Genomic DNA, 17,048 nt, shown 5'->3' with positions numbered 1-17,048 from the left:
GACAACTACAGAGATCACACCTATCAATCAGTTTAAGCTGTTGCTCTCAAGGCATTTAAGGTTGGTAAATCACGTATTAACTGACAGGGAAGGGAACCTGGGTATCAGTGAACCCACAGCACAAGACCAAGGAACTCAGCCTGCCCCATAGCATAAAGGAGGCTCAATGCCAATTCCTCCAGGAGGAGGAGATAACCCCGGTCCCTCTGGAGCAGTGGATGTCTGCAGAGAGTCGTGGGGGACATGCACTGCCTATGCCACATAGCCCTGGCCACCAGGGATTTCCCCTCTCATCCCTCCGTGGCACAGAGACCGTATCCCTCAGGGGTGCTTTAAAGCACACAGCAACTCCACACACCTGCCTGGTGGCTCAGGAATGGAACACATCATCCTTTAATAACATAAGGGTTGGAGGCTTCCCCCATCTTCATTGCAATTTAGTCTGATTTTCCCTAAGCAGACCAGGGCTATGATGCTCAGGGTGAGATCCCCAGACCTTCCTCCTGCAGCAGAGATCCCCAGCTGGTAAAATCCCCTGAATCATTCCAGCAGGTCCCTCCCTACCACCACAGACTGTGACTGGAAACCCCTGCTACTGCCTAAGTCCTTATTGCCTCCACTCTGGGAGAGTTTTGAGCAGCCACAAATACTAGAGATGCTCAGGCAGGGGAGTCTGCCTCCCTTCACATCACCTCCGCAAGCACAAACCAGAGTGGAGCCTGAACAATACGCGTGAGCTCTCAGACATACATATTTATTGGAGATGGAAAAGGAAAATTCCTTTCCAGCAGCCACCAGGCAAATGGCTTCAAATTTCAAACCTTCTTAGAAAAACAGAGCACTCAAGAGGGCCCAGGGGCTGCATTCATGTGGGAACCCTCACATCTCACCCCTAGTTCACAGCTGGGAGCAAGAAGCCAGGCTCATAAGATGCCTTCCTACAGACCACAAAATGGGAATACAAAAAGGAATGCCTCTGCTTTCACATGGGCTCCGTCAAATTTTTCAAGCCCTGGTAACTGAATACTACATACCATAGGCCTTATACTCCTCATCAGATGCTAATATGGAGAATCTATAACCGCTTAAAGTGTATCAGTCTGCACTGCTGTTCCTAACACACCCTAAGAGAGGTTAAACTGACGCAGGGGTGACTGGGTTTCAATAAGGGAAAGGTTTCTACCTTTCTAACCTACAGAGATTTGAATGGTTCAATAAACTGCCAAGGGAGACTATAGAGCTGTCCCTCTCCAAGGCTTTTGAGAAGCTGCTACACAAACACTGGTCAGCAGTGGTTTACATAGATCTGATCTGGCCTCAGGGTTGGGGAAAGAGGCCATAGGACTCTTCAGTCCCATCCAAGCTATTTCTAAGATCCCTGTGGGGGTCTTTTGTCAGTGTATACACATCTAACAGAGCCTTGCCCTATTAAAAACCTACTTTGTTGCCCCAGTGACACATCTGATCCTAAAGCACAGAACAGCCATGTCTCACTGGCATAAAAGAGAGAACACGTTAAGCAAAATCCAAACTTCACCAGGAGGTAACACCTAAAGGACATCACCACCTCAGGCACAAAGCTGGCCACAAGAGTTGTACTAGCTCCTTCCCTCCTTTTGCAGCATGTGGTCTCTGTGGGTATCCCACACAGCACTGCCAGGAGCAGAGGAAGGATGAACAGGCCTCCCTCCTCTACAGCACCTTAAACCCGATCTGCAGGATTCGTCTGCTTCCAATTACAAAAGACAAAGGTAGTTTGTGCAGTGCACAAAGCTGAGCTGTGTGACAGCCTTTTCTATGCTGGCTGTGCTCAAATGGTTGGTTCCTTCATACAAATTAAAGAACTAAATGCAAGATAGCAGGAGGTACTGAAGCAAAGCTGCTGCTCTACCTCCTTTGCTTCTGTCATTTGCTTTTCAGAAGTCCTGTAACAGACATATTGCAGGGGCCTCCTACTGAACTAAGATGTTGAAAAGGGACATAAAAAGAAGCTTAACTATTGCTTTAGCACTTACAAAAGCAAGAAGCTTCTGGCTTTCTTATCTCTTCCTCAACAGGGTATTAGATTGTAGTCCAGCCTTATATAAGTGCTTCCTCCCTCTCCTAAATAGCCCAAAATGTTTGGAAAGATGAAACATCTCTCAATTGTTCCTGCATGATATCCCATTCTGCAGCAGAGCAGAGAAGCTGAAAGCACCAACTAAGGAATTTTACACTTTACACCTGGACTTTTTGTGGTTCTCCCACCTGCAGCCAGGCTATCAAGAAAACATCAACGTTTGCAGGACAGATAAGATTCCACATGCTGTTCATCAACCCTGGGGAGAATCTGGTGGAAAGCTGGTCAGAACTTGTGATGAACCTAACAGATTGTGTATAAATCATCTCTATCCTTAAAACCAAGGCACAGATCTCAAAACCATGTTGCCTTCCTCTCAAAAGCACCACAGCCACCTCTGAAAGTGAACTGGAAGTTTAAAATAAGGCACTTTTCAAAAATAGAAAGCCCCAATTAGAATACACAGTAAGAACTCCACCAGAAAGTGAGCGCACTGTGCACTTCATTCAGTCCACGTTTTAATGCTGGAGTGCGGAAGATTTTACTCTGTTACTGACAGTGATTCAGAAAGTTCCTCTGAGGCAACTGAACTGCTCAGCTGTGATGCTTCCACAGAAGACATCCATTGTTGAAAAAATTCCCATCTGGATTTTTGTAGAAATCACTGATGTGTACGCAGATATATTTGTGCTTAAGAGGTATGCACTGGAGTATCCTGAAACACAGGTCTGCAAACCCAAACCCAATTCCCAGTGGTGAGCAAGCTCAAGGAACTTTGATATGTGTTTTTAAGGCACTGCAGATAGAGCAGAGTGAAAGTGCTAACTAAACTCTGGGAGTTTAATCTGCCGTGGATGGCTGGATCCCAAATAACCACCTGGAAACAACCGTGAGGTGGTGGCTTACAGCAGAAGTACCTCATGATAAATCAGCGACTCTTCTGCCACCACTGGCCCGCAGCTTCACTATAAAGAACAATGAAAAATGGTGTCTGAGAAGACACCACCAGGAACTCTCTTATCTGCTTCCTCAACTGCTCAGCCTCAGTGCGTTGAAGTGCTGATGTCATGGCCTTCGTGTAGCTCACAAACAACTAAAAGCAAGAGGAGCAAAATAGGCAAGAAAACAGGAACAGAAGACCAGGGCTGAAGGGTCAGATGACACAACAGACTTAACATTCAAAAAAGAGAGACTGATGCAATAAGCAGGACATGAAGGACTTGGGAAGGGAGGCATGAACGTTACTGCCTTCCCTTCTCCCCACCACCAGAGTTAACTGTCCATTCAAACAACAAATACAGCATTTTGTAGGAGGAAAGGCAGGAAAATCCACTCTAAACAGCCCACAGAGAAAACACATCCATGTTTAAGCAGGAAAAAATCCATCTCTTTGCATTTATCAGCAACATTAGCACACGAAACAAAACCTAAAGCATTTTTAATGGAAATAACATTACCTTTTGGAAGTCATCCAGCCCAATCAAGCAAACTGACCATCACCGTGAGTCCTACAAGGCTAAGCACTGAAGGAGCCCCCAGGAAAAGTAAGGAAAAGCTTCCCTTAAATTATGTTTCTATAACTGCTTTGAAGAAAGAAACCCACAGTAAATAAATTGTCATATTTTTCCCAAGCTGCTGCAAAGTGAACAGGTATTAACTGCAACTGGATGACATTGCACCTGGAAGCACACGACTGCAGCTTGGAGTAATGATGTAGTGAAATGCTGACAGCAAAGTACACACCTTGGCATTGATATATGGGTCAAAAGGGCCGTACTTTTTGAGTTCTTTGATCTCAAGAGCATTCTACAAAAAGGAAGAGGAAAAAGAAAACAAAAAATGTGATAATGAAATGGGTGAGATAAAGCAACAAAGCAATGGGTGACTCCCAAGGGGTGGAGATGACAGAACAGAGCATCTTGTTCCAGTCAAAGCTATTACCAGCAGAAGCCATTCCAGCTGCTGATTCCTGTAACTTGAACCACTGCATTTCATTGACAAGCCTTCAAACACAGGCAGCACGGGCTACTCAGCTGACTTTTCTCATTTAGAAAGGTTCCTACTAAACAGACATTAGTGACACATTACCTGGAAGGATTACACTACTAAGCTTTTAATCTTTTGCAAAGGTTTGCCTGATACCTGTTCTACTCAGAGCAGAAGAGTTTACAGTCAGGGCCCTCAGCCAGTTCTTATCAGATAGATTGCAAACAGCTAACTACACATCTCAAATCTATTTGAACAGACTGAATGCCTGCAGCTGTGCCTGAAGACATTATTAACCACAGCCCCAGAGTGGAAACCTATCCACAGACATTTTTATTCCAATAGAGGAATGGTAGTGAATAGCATTACCACTGTATCACTCATTTTGTGATGCTTCAGAAGCAACTGTTCAGCCTTGAAGCAGCCCAATGCATCAAGTTAGCCACCTTATACCAAGGAACAGAACTTAAGAAAACTTAAGCACGGCTCTCTGGTTGCCACGAAGTGTGGCTGGAAGCAGTATTAGGACTCCTAAACTCAACTCCAAAGGGAGTCTTTGCTCCTCAGTGTCTGAAAAGGGATACCTTACATCAAAATTAAACAGCAAAACCCACAGTTACCAGCTGCTCATCAGGACTTTGACTGATTTTGCTAAATTTGAGCCCTGAGTATCTGACCTACTTGGGAATTAACTTATGAACATGTTTAGCCTTGTACTACTAAGGCAGACAAACTTATTCTGTTTTACTCCTCTCCTCCTGGATGAAAACCTGAGGGGTTTAGGAGTTGATTCACAGGGACATTAGGCATTCCTGCCTCAGGGACAGGACAACCAAGGGCTATGTTAGCTTTAAGCATCTGATTTGGATGTGTTACTGCATGTCTGCCCAAGCTCCCTCAGCCATAAGTGGCTCAGTAACACTGCTCAGTTGGCCTCACTCAGTAAACCAGTGCCCTATCTCAAACTCTTCAACAAGGGCAATATTTGGGTCTTCCAGCAGTAGCTTTCCAGAAGTTCCCTACTGAAAGATATCTGCTGACTTCCACAGGGAAGTTACATGGAGCCAGCCCCCTCAACACAGACACAGCAGCCACTGTACAGAATAGCTGTCTTATACCAATCAATCCCTCTGCATCCCAGACTAAAAACCATCACCTTGACAACAGGAAGCAATCCACCAGATTGTTTGGCTTGCCTGATTGCGAAACAATTTCTTAAGATTAAGCTAGGGACTAATCTAGGGGCAAGTAGGGTTACAGTTATCTTGCAACTTACAAATTAGTTCAGTGGAGCAAGTGCTAGAGACAAGCCAGAAGAGTAGCTAAGAGAGCATGGCCAAACAAAGCCTAAACAAAGCTGCTTTGATTAGTTCCCAAAGAAGGGAGCCAATGTATCTTTTGACAGAACTGAAACCTTCTCTGCTATCCAGCAACTGAAAGGAAATGCAAGTTAGTTTCAGAAGCCCAGTACGAAAGCAGACCACTTCCTAGGTGCTGAGTGGTTCTCATACTTCTCTATCTCTTTATAAACATATATTCCTTATTCATTCAACCACTAACTCGGAACTGGAGGTATTGCTTTAGGCAGTGCCTTTCTTATCCCATTAGCAAGTAGGACTTTATAACCATTGCTACTCCTTTGGGAAGGGCCAGGAGTCAGGTGAAGTAGTCTGTCTCCATCCAAGGAAAGCAATTCGATAGTATATTAGAGTAAACCACACAGACCTGCTCATTCACTTTGGTATGTGAAGGTCCTTGGTGGATGAGGAGCTTCACTATGTCGGCATCTCCTTTCCAAGCAGCCAGGTGAAGAGGGTAACAGCCTTTGCAGTCTGCTACGTTGGTTAGCGCGTCATTCCGCAGCAGAACTTCCACAACGTCCCTGCAAGAGAAGGAAACTTCAGCCCGTAAGATACTCAGTCCTTGTTCCATAGCTTCTGCAGCAAGTGTTGCACAAAAGGTTAATCTGAACAGAAGTAGTTCAGAGATGCTCTTGAAATGTGTTTTTAAAGCATTCCTATTAAATGCTGCCCAAGGAAAATGAAAGACTGCTGAGATGAGCTCAGGGAAGATCTGTGTCACCTTCATACTAATGGAGCTGAACAGGGACTGCAGTCATCCGCAAGCCACACTGGTGAAAAGTGGATTGCACCAGAACAATGAAGACAAAGGCTTTAATGCTATTCAACTTCCCAATAGCTTAAGCAGCAATGAACACCACGAGAATTACCACGCTGAAGACTGGAGTTACTTAAAAATGTCATATACTTGAAAGCAAACTTTAAGTGTTGCAAGCACAGCACCACACTGGACACCAGACAGACTGCACAGGACTGTTACTGGAGAAGCCACCTTTAATATGTTGTTATATCTTATCCACATTTTCTATAAATAAAAGAGTGGTTGAAAACTTCAGTGGTTTGCCCAATTGAAAGAGATGTATGATCATACTGTGCAGCAGGCAATGCCTCTACAGCTTCACTGCACTGATGTTCTTCACTTCTTGTCCTCAAGATGGTGTAGTGCTGCACCACTGCCACATTTTTAGTGGGAACAGCATTAGAATGAATTACATTCATTAGGTGAATGAATTACACAGAAACCATAGCTTGTAAAGCACATAGTATCCCCTAAATCAAAGGCATTATAAGATGACTCACTTATGACCATTCAAAGCAGCATGGTGCAGTGGAGTGTATCCAGTACTGTCAACGCAGTTCACATTTGGCCCTCTCCAGATGCTGCAAGACAGAAAACGTACAGGGAACACTTAGCCATACACCAAACGGATGGAGAGCTGGCAAGGACAAGTTTGAGCAGAGTTTTCACACCAAGTTGGCTATCTGGAAGCAAATGACGGGCTGGACAGCTGTGGTTAAGAGCAGAGTACATACCGCAGAGAGCACTGAGCCAAGCAGAGGGGTTAGCGGCACAAAGCACACAACTGGTACAGGAATTCACTACGCTGTGCTTCATCAGACCATCCTGGTTTTAAATCAGGGATGTTCTGCTACTAGACCGTCTTTCAGCCATACATGTGCCTGCCAAGAAGCATCTTCAGAGGAACATGTGTCTATTAAATTTAACCACAAGAGACAGTAAACCATCAACCCACTGCTAATTCATACCCTTCTGAAGAACTCTGATGGGTCTGGGAAACCCTCTTCCCTCCATGGCAGGAATCACTAGGAGTGGAAGTCTAAGACTCTGGGGTACAGAGCCTGCTCTGGGTCACCAGTGTGATTCCATGCGGGCTTCTTACTGTCCAAAAATCACTTCCATCTGACAGCTGCTGCAGTCGATATGAAACAGTAGGTGGTCTCTGAGGTCCAAGGATATTGTTCACTTCCCTCCCTTGTTCGGAAGTTGAACACCGAGGATTTAAGGATTAACCCTGTAGAGGATTAATCTTCCCTCTAACCCCTGCAAGATGTTCTATTTAAACCAGTGGAGAAACACATGTATAAGGAGCTGGCACTGCTCTTGAGCTTGCTGTTAAAGGAGTTGGGCTTCTGCTGCCACTCCTCACAGTGCTACCACCCTCTCGCAGAAAGGGCACATGAACACACATCAAGATGTTCTTATAAGCGAATTGAAACCATTCACCTCTTTGTCAACCCACCTTCCCTGTATGCTGGCCCGTGTTAATACTGTCAGGAATTATACAGGATTTATTATAAGCCTGGACAATCATGCTTGTGCTAATACGGTACATTTGCCTGTGCTGTTTTCTTTAATTAAGGGTAGAACTCACCAGCATTCTCTAATTCCCCATTTAATTGGTTTAAAATAAAGTCAACTGTTGCTCTTTATGAATTAGGCCTTTCCTGATCATTTCATTTCCTTCCCAGCATGTAACTGCTACGACTCATTGTAGGATACAAAGGCAGCCCCAGCAGTAACCAGGTTTCCTAACAGTCATTAACTAGAGGACTCCCAGCCAGAAAAAACACTAGACCACAGCGTGCAGAAGCAGCAGGAAAAGCACCAAACCAACGAGAATCTCATGCAGACGAAGTGGAAATTCAGGAGTAAACTAAGCATGCTTCAGGTGGGATTCAGGAGCACACTCTGAAATGGAAAGTCTCAACCCCTCCTGAGTGACTCCTGATCCAGAAGAGCATTATAAAAGGCTTTGCAGTCCTGAGACAGACACAAGCTCCACTAGAGGAGAGGCAGCTGAGAGGAAACTTTATCCAAGAAGACAGGCAAGTGAGCCACAAAATCCAATTTCCAACAGATCAGGCTGCTTATCCAGCAGCATTCCCATACACCACCACTCACTTCAGAAGCAAACAGCAAACCAACACATGCATGCAGTGCATTTCAACTGCTACTAACATCATTTGCAGGATGATGGCTTCAACTACATCCAGAAGATTTGCACCAAAAACCCAATCAGACTGAGTCCAGGAGGAGCCCTTCCCCATCCAGCAGCAACAGTCCTGAGATATAAAGGGGATCTGAGTAATTCTCAGGCTCTGGTTTATTCTTGGCAGTGGGTTCATGCAGTGTGGTTGCCCAAATAATTTATTGCTGGATTTAAAGTGGTGATTAATGGTTAAAACTCATGCCAGAAAGACTTGTGTGTAGTCTGGAGCAGTTCTAAATGCTGCACCTGCACATCCCCTTGCACAGGCTGCTAACCTGAGACCAAAGCCAGAGTTCAGTGGTTTGACATCCTAAACAGAGCTGTGTTTTGATGCTGAGCTCAAAAAGCTTCAGGGTGCACGTATGAAAAACCAGCAGCATTTAATACAAGTATTTCTTTCAGCTGAAGTTATGAAGGAAAACCCAAGTTAGTGCTGCAATGGGCATAAACCAAGCCATTTGCTCCGGCAGCAGGGCTGGGGACTGGAGCACAGGGTATCCGTCCCCATCAGAGGCTCTCTGTGGGAAAACACAATTCCATAAAGAACACGCTTCCATAAACTTCCTGAGAATTTTTCAGGTTAATGCTTTACAGTAAAAGCAAAGTTCACTCAAGGCACTCGGAGAAGGAGAGAAGTTGGAGGCCAGGATGGAGCCGGTCCCACAGCAAGCACCGGGCACTGCGGAAACCAACGGGCAGGATTTTCAGATATTAACTAAAACACAACAATCTGCTGTGTCCTTCTCTCCCCTCTGCCCTTTTAGTCTTGCAAATAAAGCAAGCTTTTATCAAAGAAAGGTCAAATGACCCAGAAGTTCAGACTGAAGGGATCCAAAGAGAGAACTATTTATATTTAGATGAGGGCTGCACTGAAGTATGTCAGTCTCTTCCCTCCTCTTCCTCCCCAGCTCTGCCAGGAAGGCCACAGCCTCCCGAGTTAACAGAAACCAAAGCTTCCATCCCAGTTTTATTTCTGCAATGCACAGCATTAAAGTGACAGACTAGGAAGATCCCAACGTAGATCTAAACACCAGAAAATAACTCTGCTATGGTCTGCAGAAACTAGGAGTTGGAAAAACACTGGAATGTCCCTACTGAAAGACACCGCAGCTCCCTCAGAGCACTGTCTGCAGTGCCTGGTGCGTTTGATTTGAATGACATCTCTGTAGGAACCGTGGCAGAACTACTGGAAAGAAAGCCTAGGCTCTAATCTAAGATGAGGAAAACCCCCTCAGATCACTCTAGGGAGGAGGTGAGAACTCTGGGATTAAAATGACGTTTTAGGAAGTGAGGAGTTTGCCAGGTCTTTTCAGGCTAGACAAGGAAATTTAGAGGGGTTTAAGTCAACAGGAACAACGCAGCAAGACCTTGAGACGTCAGGCTCATGGGTACGTGAAGCCCTGTTCATCCAGCCCCACTTTGGGAGCTCTTGTAGGAAAAGTGTGCAACACAAACCAGACTGGGTTGGGCTGGAAAGGACCTTAAAAAGCTCCTCCAGCTCCAACCCCTGCCACGGGCAGGGACCCCTTCCACTGGAGCAGCTTGCTCCAAGCCCCTGTGTCCAACCTGGCCTTGAACACTGCCAGGGATGGGGCAGCCACAGCTTCTCTGGGCACCCTGGGCCAGCGCCTCAGCACCCCCACGGGGAAGAACTTGTGCCTAATATTCAACCTGAGTCTCCCTTAAGTTTAAACCCATCTCCTCCTGTCCTATCACTACAGCCCCTGATGAAGAGTCCCAGCGTGAGCACATTTCACAACACAGAGAACAATAAAAATGCTACATTAAGAATCAAGCAAGCTGCTTTTATGGAGACACAGAAATCCTGCAGGGAAATGAGGCATCTGCAGCAGCTGGGCAGGCTCCATCCCCTTTAGAGGGGTTTCCCCTTCAAGCCACTAACCTCCTGCTAAGGCACAGATGCTCACATCAAGGCCAGGGGCTGCATCTCCACCTAGAATATATTATCTCCAATGGTCTGCAGATGAGAAATTAAATGAGAAAGAGATGAGCACTTATTTATGGTGCTGTGAGATCATGCAGTGGCAAAGCCTGAATCAGTTCATGTTAACAATACCTACTTACAGACCTGCTGCCCCGATTTTACAAGGCAGAGGGGAAGTAATTCAGAACAGGGCACTACGAACTTTGCCTTCAGCAAAAATAGACAAGACAGAACAAAATGCCAGGAAATCCTAACACCAGATCACTGTGTGATACTCGTCGAGCCTGGCAAGCCAGGGCATAGATGATGACTCTGGAATCACAAGAGCTTTACTCCCCACTGTGCTAGGCAGCCCTGGGGAAAGCCTTACTTCCAGACCTCAGTTTTCTCATCTATAAAATGGAAATACAGCACTGAAAGAAGCAGAGTACAAAGCCAAGTACTATCTATGTACAGTGTGATCTTGGGGCTGTTTGTGATTAAACAGAACAACAGATCCTGGAAGAATGCTGTAAATACAAGCCTCCAATAAAGCTCAGGGAAGGGCTGGAGCCAATTCCACTACCACCCTTTCCCATCAAGGGGGGGTTGTTTTTACCTTAGCAGTCTCTGTTATGATAGCAAACTCCTCAAATGATTACCTGGATTTCATCTCCCTTTTGCTCCACCACAGCAGTATTCTAACCATGTCCATGATGTATCTGTTTGAGGCAACTGAGACAGAACATTAACGATGTAAGAAAAGCTCTCAAAATTACAAAATCTGCTCCGTTTAAGCTAATTCTCCTCTCAGCTTTCTCTTGCTCCATGATTCAGCAAGTGCTGGAGCTTTTTAAATAAAGCTTCCTGTTTGTAAAAACTGCTGAATAAAGCACATTGCTTTAGGTCACGATAAACCCCAGCATTTCCTTTAAACAAGACCATATTTGTCCTCTTGCTTTTCCATTTATTTCTTCCTGACTGTAGTAACTTTACTCACAGAATCATCTGAAGCCGTGGGTTAGAGCAAAGGCCAAGCCACTGAAAGAACAACTCAGTGCTTTCAAGTCAAATGATGAGTCTTTAAAGCTGATTTATAGTTTCACTTGCATGGATTACAGAAGCACGCCAAGACGTCAGGGACCAGTACTCTTACCTGTGCAGAGCAGACAGCAGAGGCTGTTGCTACCCCCTGTATTTACGTACCCAACCCTAAAGACACAAAGCACAAAACTAGTGCCATCCCTGGTTCAGATACCAGAATCCAGTGTACGTGAGTGGCTTGGCCCAGGGTCACAAAGGAAGTTTAAAGTAGCTGAGAACTTGTCCCAGATGTTTGTAGACTTAGTTCAATGCCTTAGAGACAAAGTGTCACAAGGGCAGTGGAGGCTGGAGTCCACTGCCTGGAGGACATCACAAGTCAATACACACATCTCGGCTATTAATACCCATACAACTGTTAGAGCCCTGCAAGGAACACAACCCCCTTTTGGTATTTCCTGCTTATAGACTAGTAATGCAAACAACTCACATGCTTTGTGCAAGGCTTTAGGTTTAGAAAGTGTGCTTAAATTCTTCTGCAGAGGGAGAAAAGGAGCACTACACCCATCTCACTGATGGGAAGGGGTTTGGTGTATGGAGTAGGGCTCACAATGGAGCTGTGACCCCTCTCCTTGTGTGCCTCAACCACAAGATAATACAACAGCCTTTCCAAAAATAAACTGCTGATGCAAGGCTGGAGCAGATTAAAGCAGAGGATTCCTGGGGCAGGGGAGAACGTGGCTACATCCCAAGCAGTACTTTCTCAGCCCCTTTTGGCAGGCTGCAGGAAAGAGCATGGAGAGCAATCCAGTTAGATTCCAGCTAGCGGAGAGGCTGCAAAGGAAGCCGAAGTGGTGATAGATGATACATGGCTTCTACACTCAACTTCTGTCCAGACTTTTCTTTGCTATACATATAAAAAAAAAAGCAGTCAGTTGGGATGAATGCTCCCACCCAAACCCCTTGGCTGCCCTCTTCCTATATCCTTGTCCTCACCATCATCCTCTGATGCCTTTCATATCCTCCTTTCCTCTCTGTTCAGCACATTCCTTTCAAACCCAAGTGTTTCCCACACAACAAACCATGGCACATACAATCTGTGCATCTGCCTGGTCTGTTGTGCTCAGGCCTGAACAGTTCATAGAGCACGTAAGCTCAACAGGAGCTTCATTGTGACCGCCACTTCCAGCTCATTGTAGAACTGACCACACAAAAGTCCTGTCTGCCTTTGTTAGTGTTTTCCTCTACCTGCAGCTCTAAAAGCACAACATTGAAGAGTTTGGCACTGTCATTATCAGTCACAAAACCAAACACAGACATACTACAGAAAATGTGGGTGGCCATTTAATACGGAGGCTAATGATACAATGCTCTGCAGGGAATGCAGGCATTTTAAATGCATGCAGAAGTCTCACTTCACATTCCAGTCCTAGGCAGGAAGGATTTACTGTATATAAAATTCTCTAACATTGATGCCTCCATTTTGCTATTGGAAAAATACAGTCATTCATATTTAGCACTTCAAACACAATGATGTTGCCAAGCATTTTACAACCAAACACAGACATTACGTTCTACCTGATGCAGAAGAGCACTGTTAAGAGCCAAAGGCGAGAGGTACAGATTGGTTTGGTTTGATTTGTTGTTGGAGTTCGGTTGTTGGGTTTGATTTTTCTCTCTCTTTTTGCAATAATTCAGAGCAAAGTTTTCTTCTTGACTGACAAGGCTAAAATGCAACTTCAGAGGCTTAAATAAAAGGGAAGAAGCTGAATGATCTGAGCTAATGCATATGCTTCTCAAGTGCCTCCAGACTCGGCAAAAACACGTGCAAGAACAACTGTCAGCAAGGATGTATCCCTAGATCATACAGCCCACAAGGCCTCAGAAGAGCTGAAGCTCTCAACCAGCTTTTCGCGCTGAAAGGAGCCTGGAAGTTAGAGCAATGTATTGCCAAAGCTATCGGGTGAAGACTGGAGAGATCCTTCACGCAAACAGTAAGTTACCTTGATAGATCTTGATAGCAAAATGAATACAGAGCTTGAATGATATGCGGTAACTGAAAGCACATCTGGATTTACAGGGCAAAAGGTGCAATGCTGAGTAACGTCATTGTAAGCTGGCTATGAGGTGTTTCTGCCCGCATTTCCTGCTGCTGGAATTAGCCATGTCCTCACTGTTGTGCTTTAAGTCTGAAATTAGAGGAAACAGGAGACCACTGACCCCACATACAAGAGTTAACACACTGGAGAGTACAGCACAGCCCTGCTGCTACAGCACGAGCATGGAGTTACACGCTGCTTTACACTTCTCCTTCCGGAAAGAGCCTGTGGTATGTGAAAAATCACCACTGAGATGCTGTTAGTTCTGGGCTGCAAAGCAGCAATTTCCCTGGCAATGAGCACACAAGAGCAGGAAAGCAACACCTATAAGGAAAGAGCACTGGGATCACAAACATCTGTGCAAACATGAAAAGAACAAAACCGCCAGAGCAGACAGATTGATCCTCCCAGGATTTGGACACATCATTCCAGGAAATCTGGATACTTGAGACACAGGGCATAGGTTAAAGTCAAAGGTAAGGGGCACATGCATTAAACGTGCAGCCACTTGAACTGCTGAACTGAGACACAGATGACTGGTGAGCATCACTCCTGACCTGACAGAACATACCACAACAGGAGCAACACGGACACAGCTCTGCAAGGAAGACACTGTCCATGTGGGATAACTCAAGTTATCGGCTGAAGTCTCCATCTCACAGCTATGGTGACAGTTGTGTCAGCACTACACACAGCTGTTTTCAGGGATTCACAAGGCAGTGATATGAGATCTCACTGTCTCTGTTCTTCCACACTGCCAAAACATACCTTCTTTCCTCACAGCTTGCACCAGCCAGAGCTGAGTCAGGCACTCAATCTATCAAGGAATGACAACCACATTTCCAAGTAGAGCAAACAGGTCAAGACATGCAGAATACACACTGCAAAGCTAATTCAGTGCCTGCTGGAGGTGCTTTTCCCACTCTAATTGCAGGCAGCTCTTTCCAGAAAATTCCTTTCACGCACATGAAAAATAAGAGTTTCCCAGTGCATGTATTCCTTTGCATAGATACCTAACAATTCCTGACAGCTAAACTCAGTGGAAGCCTGCTGACAGCATTATGCTGCAGCATTAAACGTTCTCCTTCAACAGGTAGTGTCCTCACCTGAGAGCAACTTCGGATTCATGGATATGTTCACAGGGAGAATTTATTTTGTAGCTGCATTTGTGTATCAAGGAAGTTTTATGGGAGTAGTAAGTGTTTTCAACAGCTGTATCCACAAAACTCCCTTTAATTCTCATGTCTAGGTCTGTTTGCATACAACACTTCTGCATGGCAGGGGGCACATACATCTTATCTAGTAGCTGCAGTATCATCTTGCACTTCCCAGTGGACTTTGTTCCAATGATTTTAGGTCAAGTTTAGATCAGGATCTTAGTGAAGAAGTATTTGACAGCTTCAAGCATCTTAACTACACATCTGCAACTTCTAACGAAAACCAGCACCGAAACTTTCCTGGCACCCCAGTTTTGAAGAGAGACAGTTAAGTAAGAGTGAGACCAAAATTCCCTCATCACATCAGACATGAGAATTCACGGTTAGTTACAGAAGCCAAGGAGAGCAGGAGAGCAAATCTCCCACCTCAGCTGGTTCTCTGGTAGGAAAGCATGGCTGGAAGGAGAAGCCACAGCACAGCTCCGTAATGTTACAGTCAAAGTAAAATTGAGGTGAGCTTCTAATAGTGACTTCTTGAACTCCGACAAGCCCCTGGGTTCCTTTCCTTTCAAAAGGTTGGCCAAAAGAAGTAGGTTTGGTACATGAGAAAGCACATCACTTCCTCCACCCAGCTCCCAACAGTGAGATGCAGTGCTGAAGTTTCCCAAGAGAGGAGAATCCATGTGTTCGGAAGGGGTGATGGTGAGAATATGTCTTTGACAAACACAACAGCAGAAACAACCACCTCCACATGCACCCATCAGGAACGACAGCGTCAGGGTGATCATTGAGTCCTCAAGGAGCATGGACATTCCACTCCAAACACAAATGGAGCATCCATCTACACTGAGGTTGTTACAGGATTTTGGCCACTGCCCCACTTGGTTCTTTTCCCTTTACTCTCCAGAGATCACTTCAGTGATGGCACAAGCAAGAAGGTGTTAGTGCTGCTATTTGACATCTGCACCCCAAACCACTATACACATCCTACACGTCAACTTGCTAACAGCATCCAGCCTCTTGGAGGGGAGCCTTAAAAGCATTTTCTCCCCTCCCCCCAAAATTCTCCAGGGTTTCTTTTCCTCCAAGTAAAACAAGTGACTCTTCAATGCCCACCACCACACTGAAATCCCAGGTCACATCTAACTTGCTGCAGAAGATGCTATTTCCAATGCAGAAGGGCAAAGGCACATGCTTCCACCTATGGGAATTACAGGGCTATTGATTTACAGATAGGGCTAACATCACACTTAAGGCTCACATTTCCTGTAGTACTTCCCATGCTACTACTAACATGCTAAACTGTGAGACCAAATATATAGGACAGACATTAAAAGACTTAATCCTATTACACTAAATGAAATACATATGGAAGGGATGTGTTAATACCTGCAAGACAAAGCTGACGGTGAGCACAACTGAAAAAGCAGCTACTGGGGACACTGATGCCATGTAAAGTCTGAGCAGCAAGACAAACCTTTGGCCATTTCACCTTCCCTTCCTTCCACAACATCAGGACCAGAATGAGAAGTTTCAGGCCATTCTGTCTTGAAAGCCTCAGGGCTTATTCTTTAGCACTTGGCAATTATTTGGCAACACCAACTTTGCACATGTGCAGCACAAGAGTCTGAGCTGAACATTGAGAGGACAAAGCCAAACCCCCTCCCTACGCCCCACCAGATAAACTAGAGCCAAAGACAGGCTAACAAGGTAAAACTGCCTCAAAGTCACAGGATCACGAGTTCAAGTACATGATGGGGATGGATGGGAAGAAACAGGGGCCTTAATAAGGGCAGGACATGTGAAACAACCCAGCTGACATTGCACAGCACCACAACCCAGTTCCAGAGCTGCTGGAGCTCAGGCTATCAGAGACTTGCTCTCAAGATACCCAGGAGTGAAGGCAGAGCTACTGACAAGGGATTTGGGTGAAAATGCTCAGCTTCAGTCCGCTTTCTGTCACACAGCAGCAGTCAGACTGTGCCTGGCCCTCTGCACAGTACAAGACCAAGTTCCCAGCCCTCAAATGCTTCCACTTTGCCAGCTCATTTTCAGTGTGAAGCAACAGTTGTGAACAAAGATTGCTGACAGCTCCAGCCTCATTGCCCAACACGCACACTTCAGCCAGTGTAAGGTTAGCAGCATCCTGTGAAAAAGCCAGCATTTCAACCAGTGGAGCAACACCAAGCAGCAACTGATCCTCTAATGGCCAAACTGTTCCTTCTCTTTATGAACAGAGAAGGACCACTGGCTCTTCAGATACAGTGAGTAGTGAAGAGCAGGCAGCAGGAAACCTGCATGAGTTTTCAAAGTGATAGCAACCCCATGAAGGACCAGATCAGGACCCATAACAGGCAAAAGATAAGCTCATTTCTCTCTCTCAGAACCAGCCTACCAGCTCCCACTCCTC

At 45.4% G+C, this 17,048-nt stretch overlaps 1 protein-coding gene across 3 annotated transcripts in view; it reads right to left on the bottom strand.

Moving 5' to 3' along the window:
* Window positions 1-17,048, bottom strand: part of ANKS1A (ankyrin repeat and sterile alpha motif domain containing 1A) — a gene marked incomplete at its 5' end in the record, with an annotated part of 112,800 nt that overhangs the window by 77,244 nt on the left and 18,508 nt on the right. For 2 of the 3 annotated variants that reach the window (XM_080633193.1, XM_080633195.1), the window contains 3 exons: window positions 3,803-3,865; window positions 5,771-5,927; window positions 6,706-6,786. In XM_080633193.1, coding sequence (XP_080489319.1) covers window positions 3,803-3,865; window positions 5,771-5,927; window positions 6,706-6,786 — 301 coding nt within the window. The remainder of the gene's footprint in view (window positions 1-3,802; window positions 3,866-5,770; window positions 5,928-6,705; window positions 6,787-17,048) is intronic. The other variant, XM_080633194.1, reaches the window with a different exon arrangement.

The sequence above is a fragment of the Psittacula echo genome, assembly GCF_963264785.1.
Source record: "Psittacula echo genome assembly, chromosome: 22".
NCBI lineage: Eukaryota > Metazoa > Chordata > Aves > Psittaciformes > Psittacidae > Psittacula > Psittacula echo.
The sequence above is the reverse complement of the archived record's forward strand: the minus strand, read 5'-3'. Positions and strand labels throughout refer to the sequence as shown.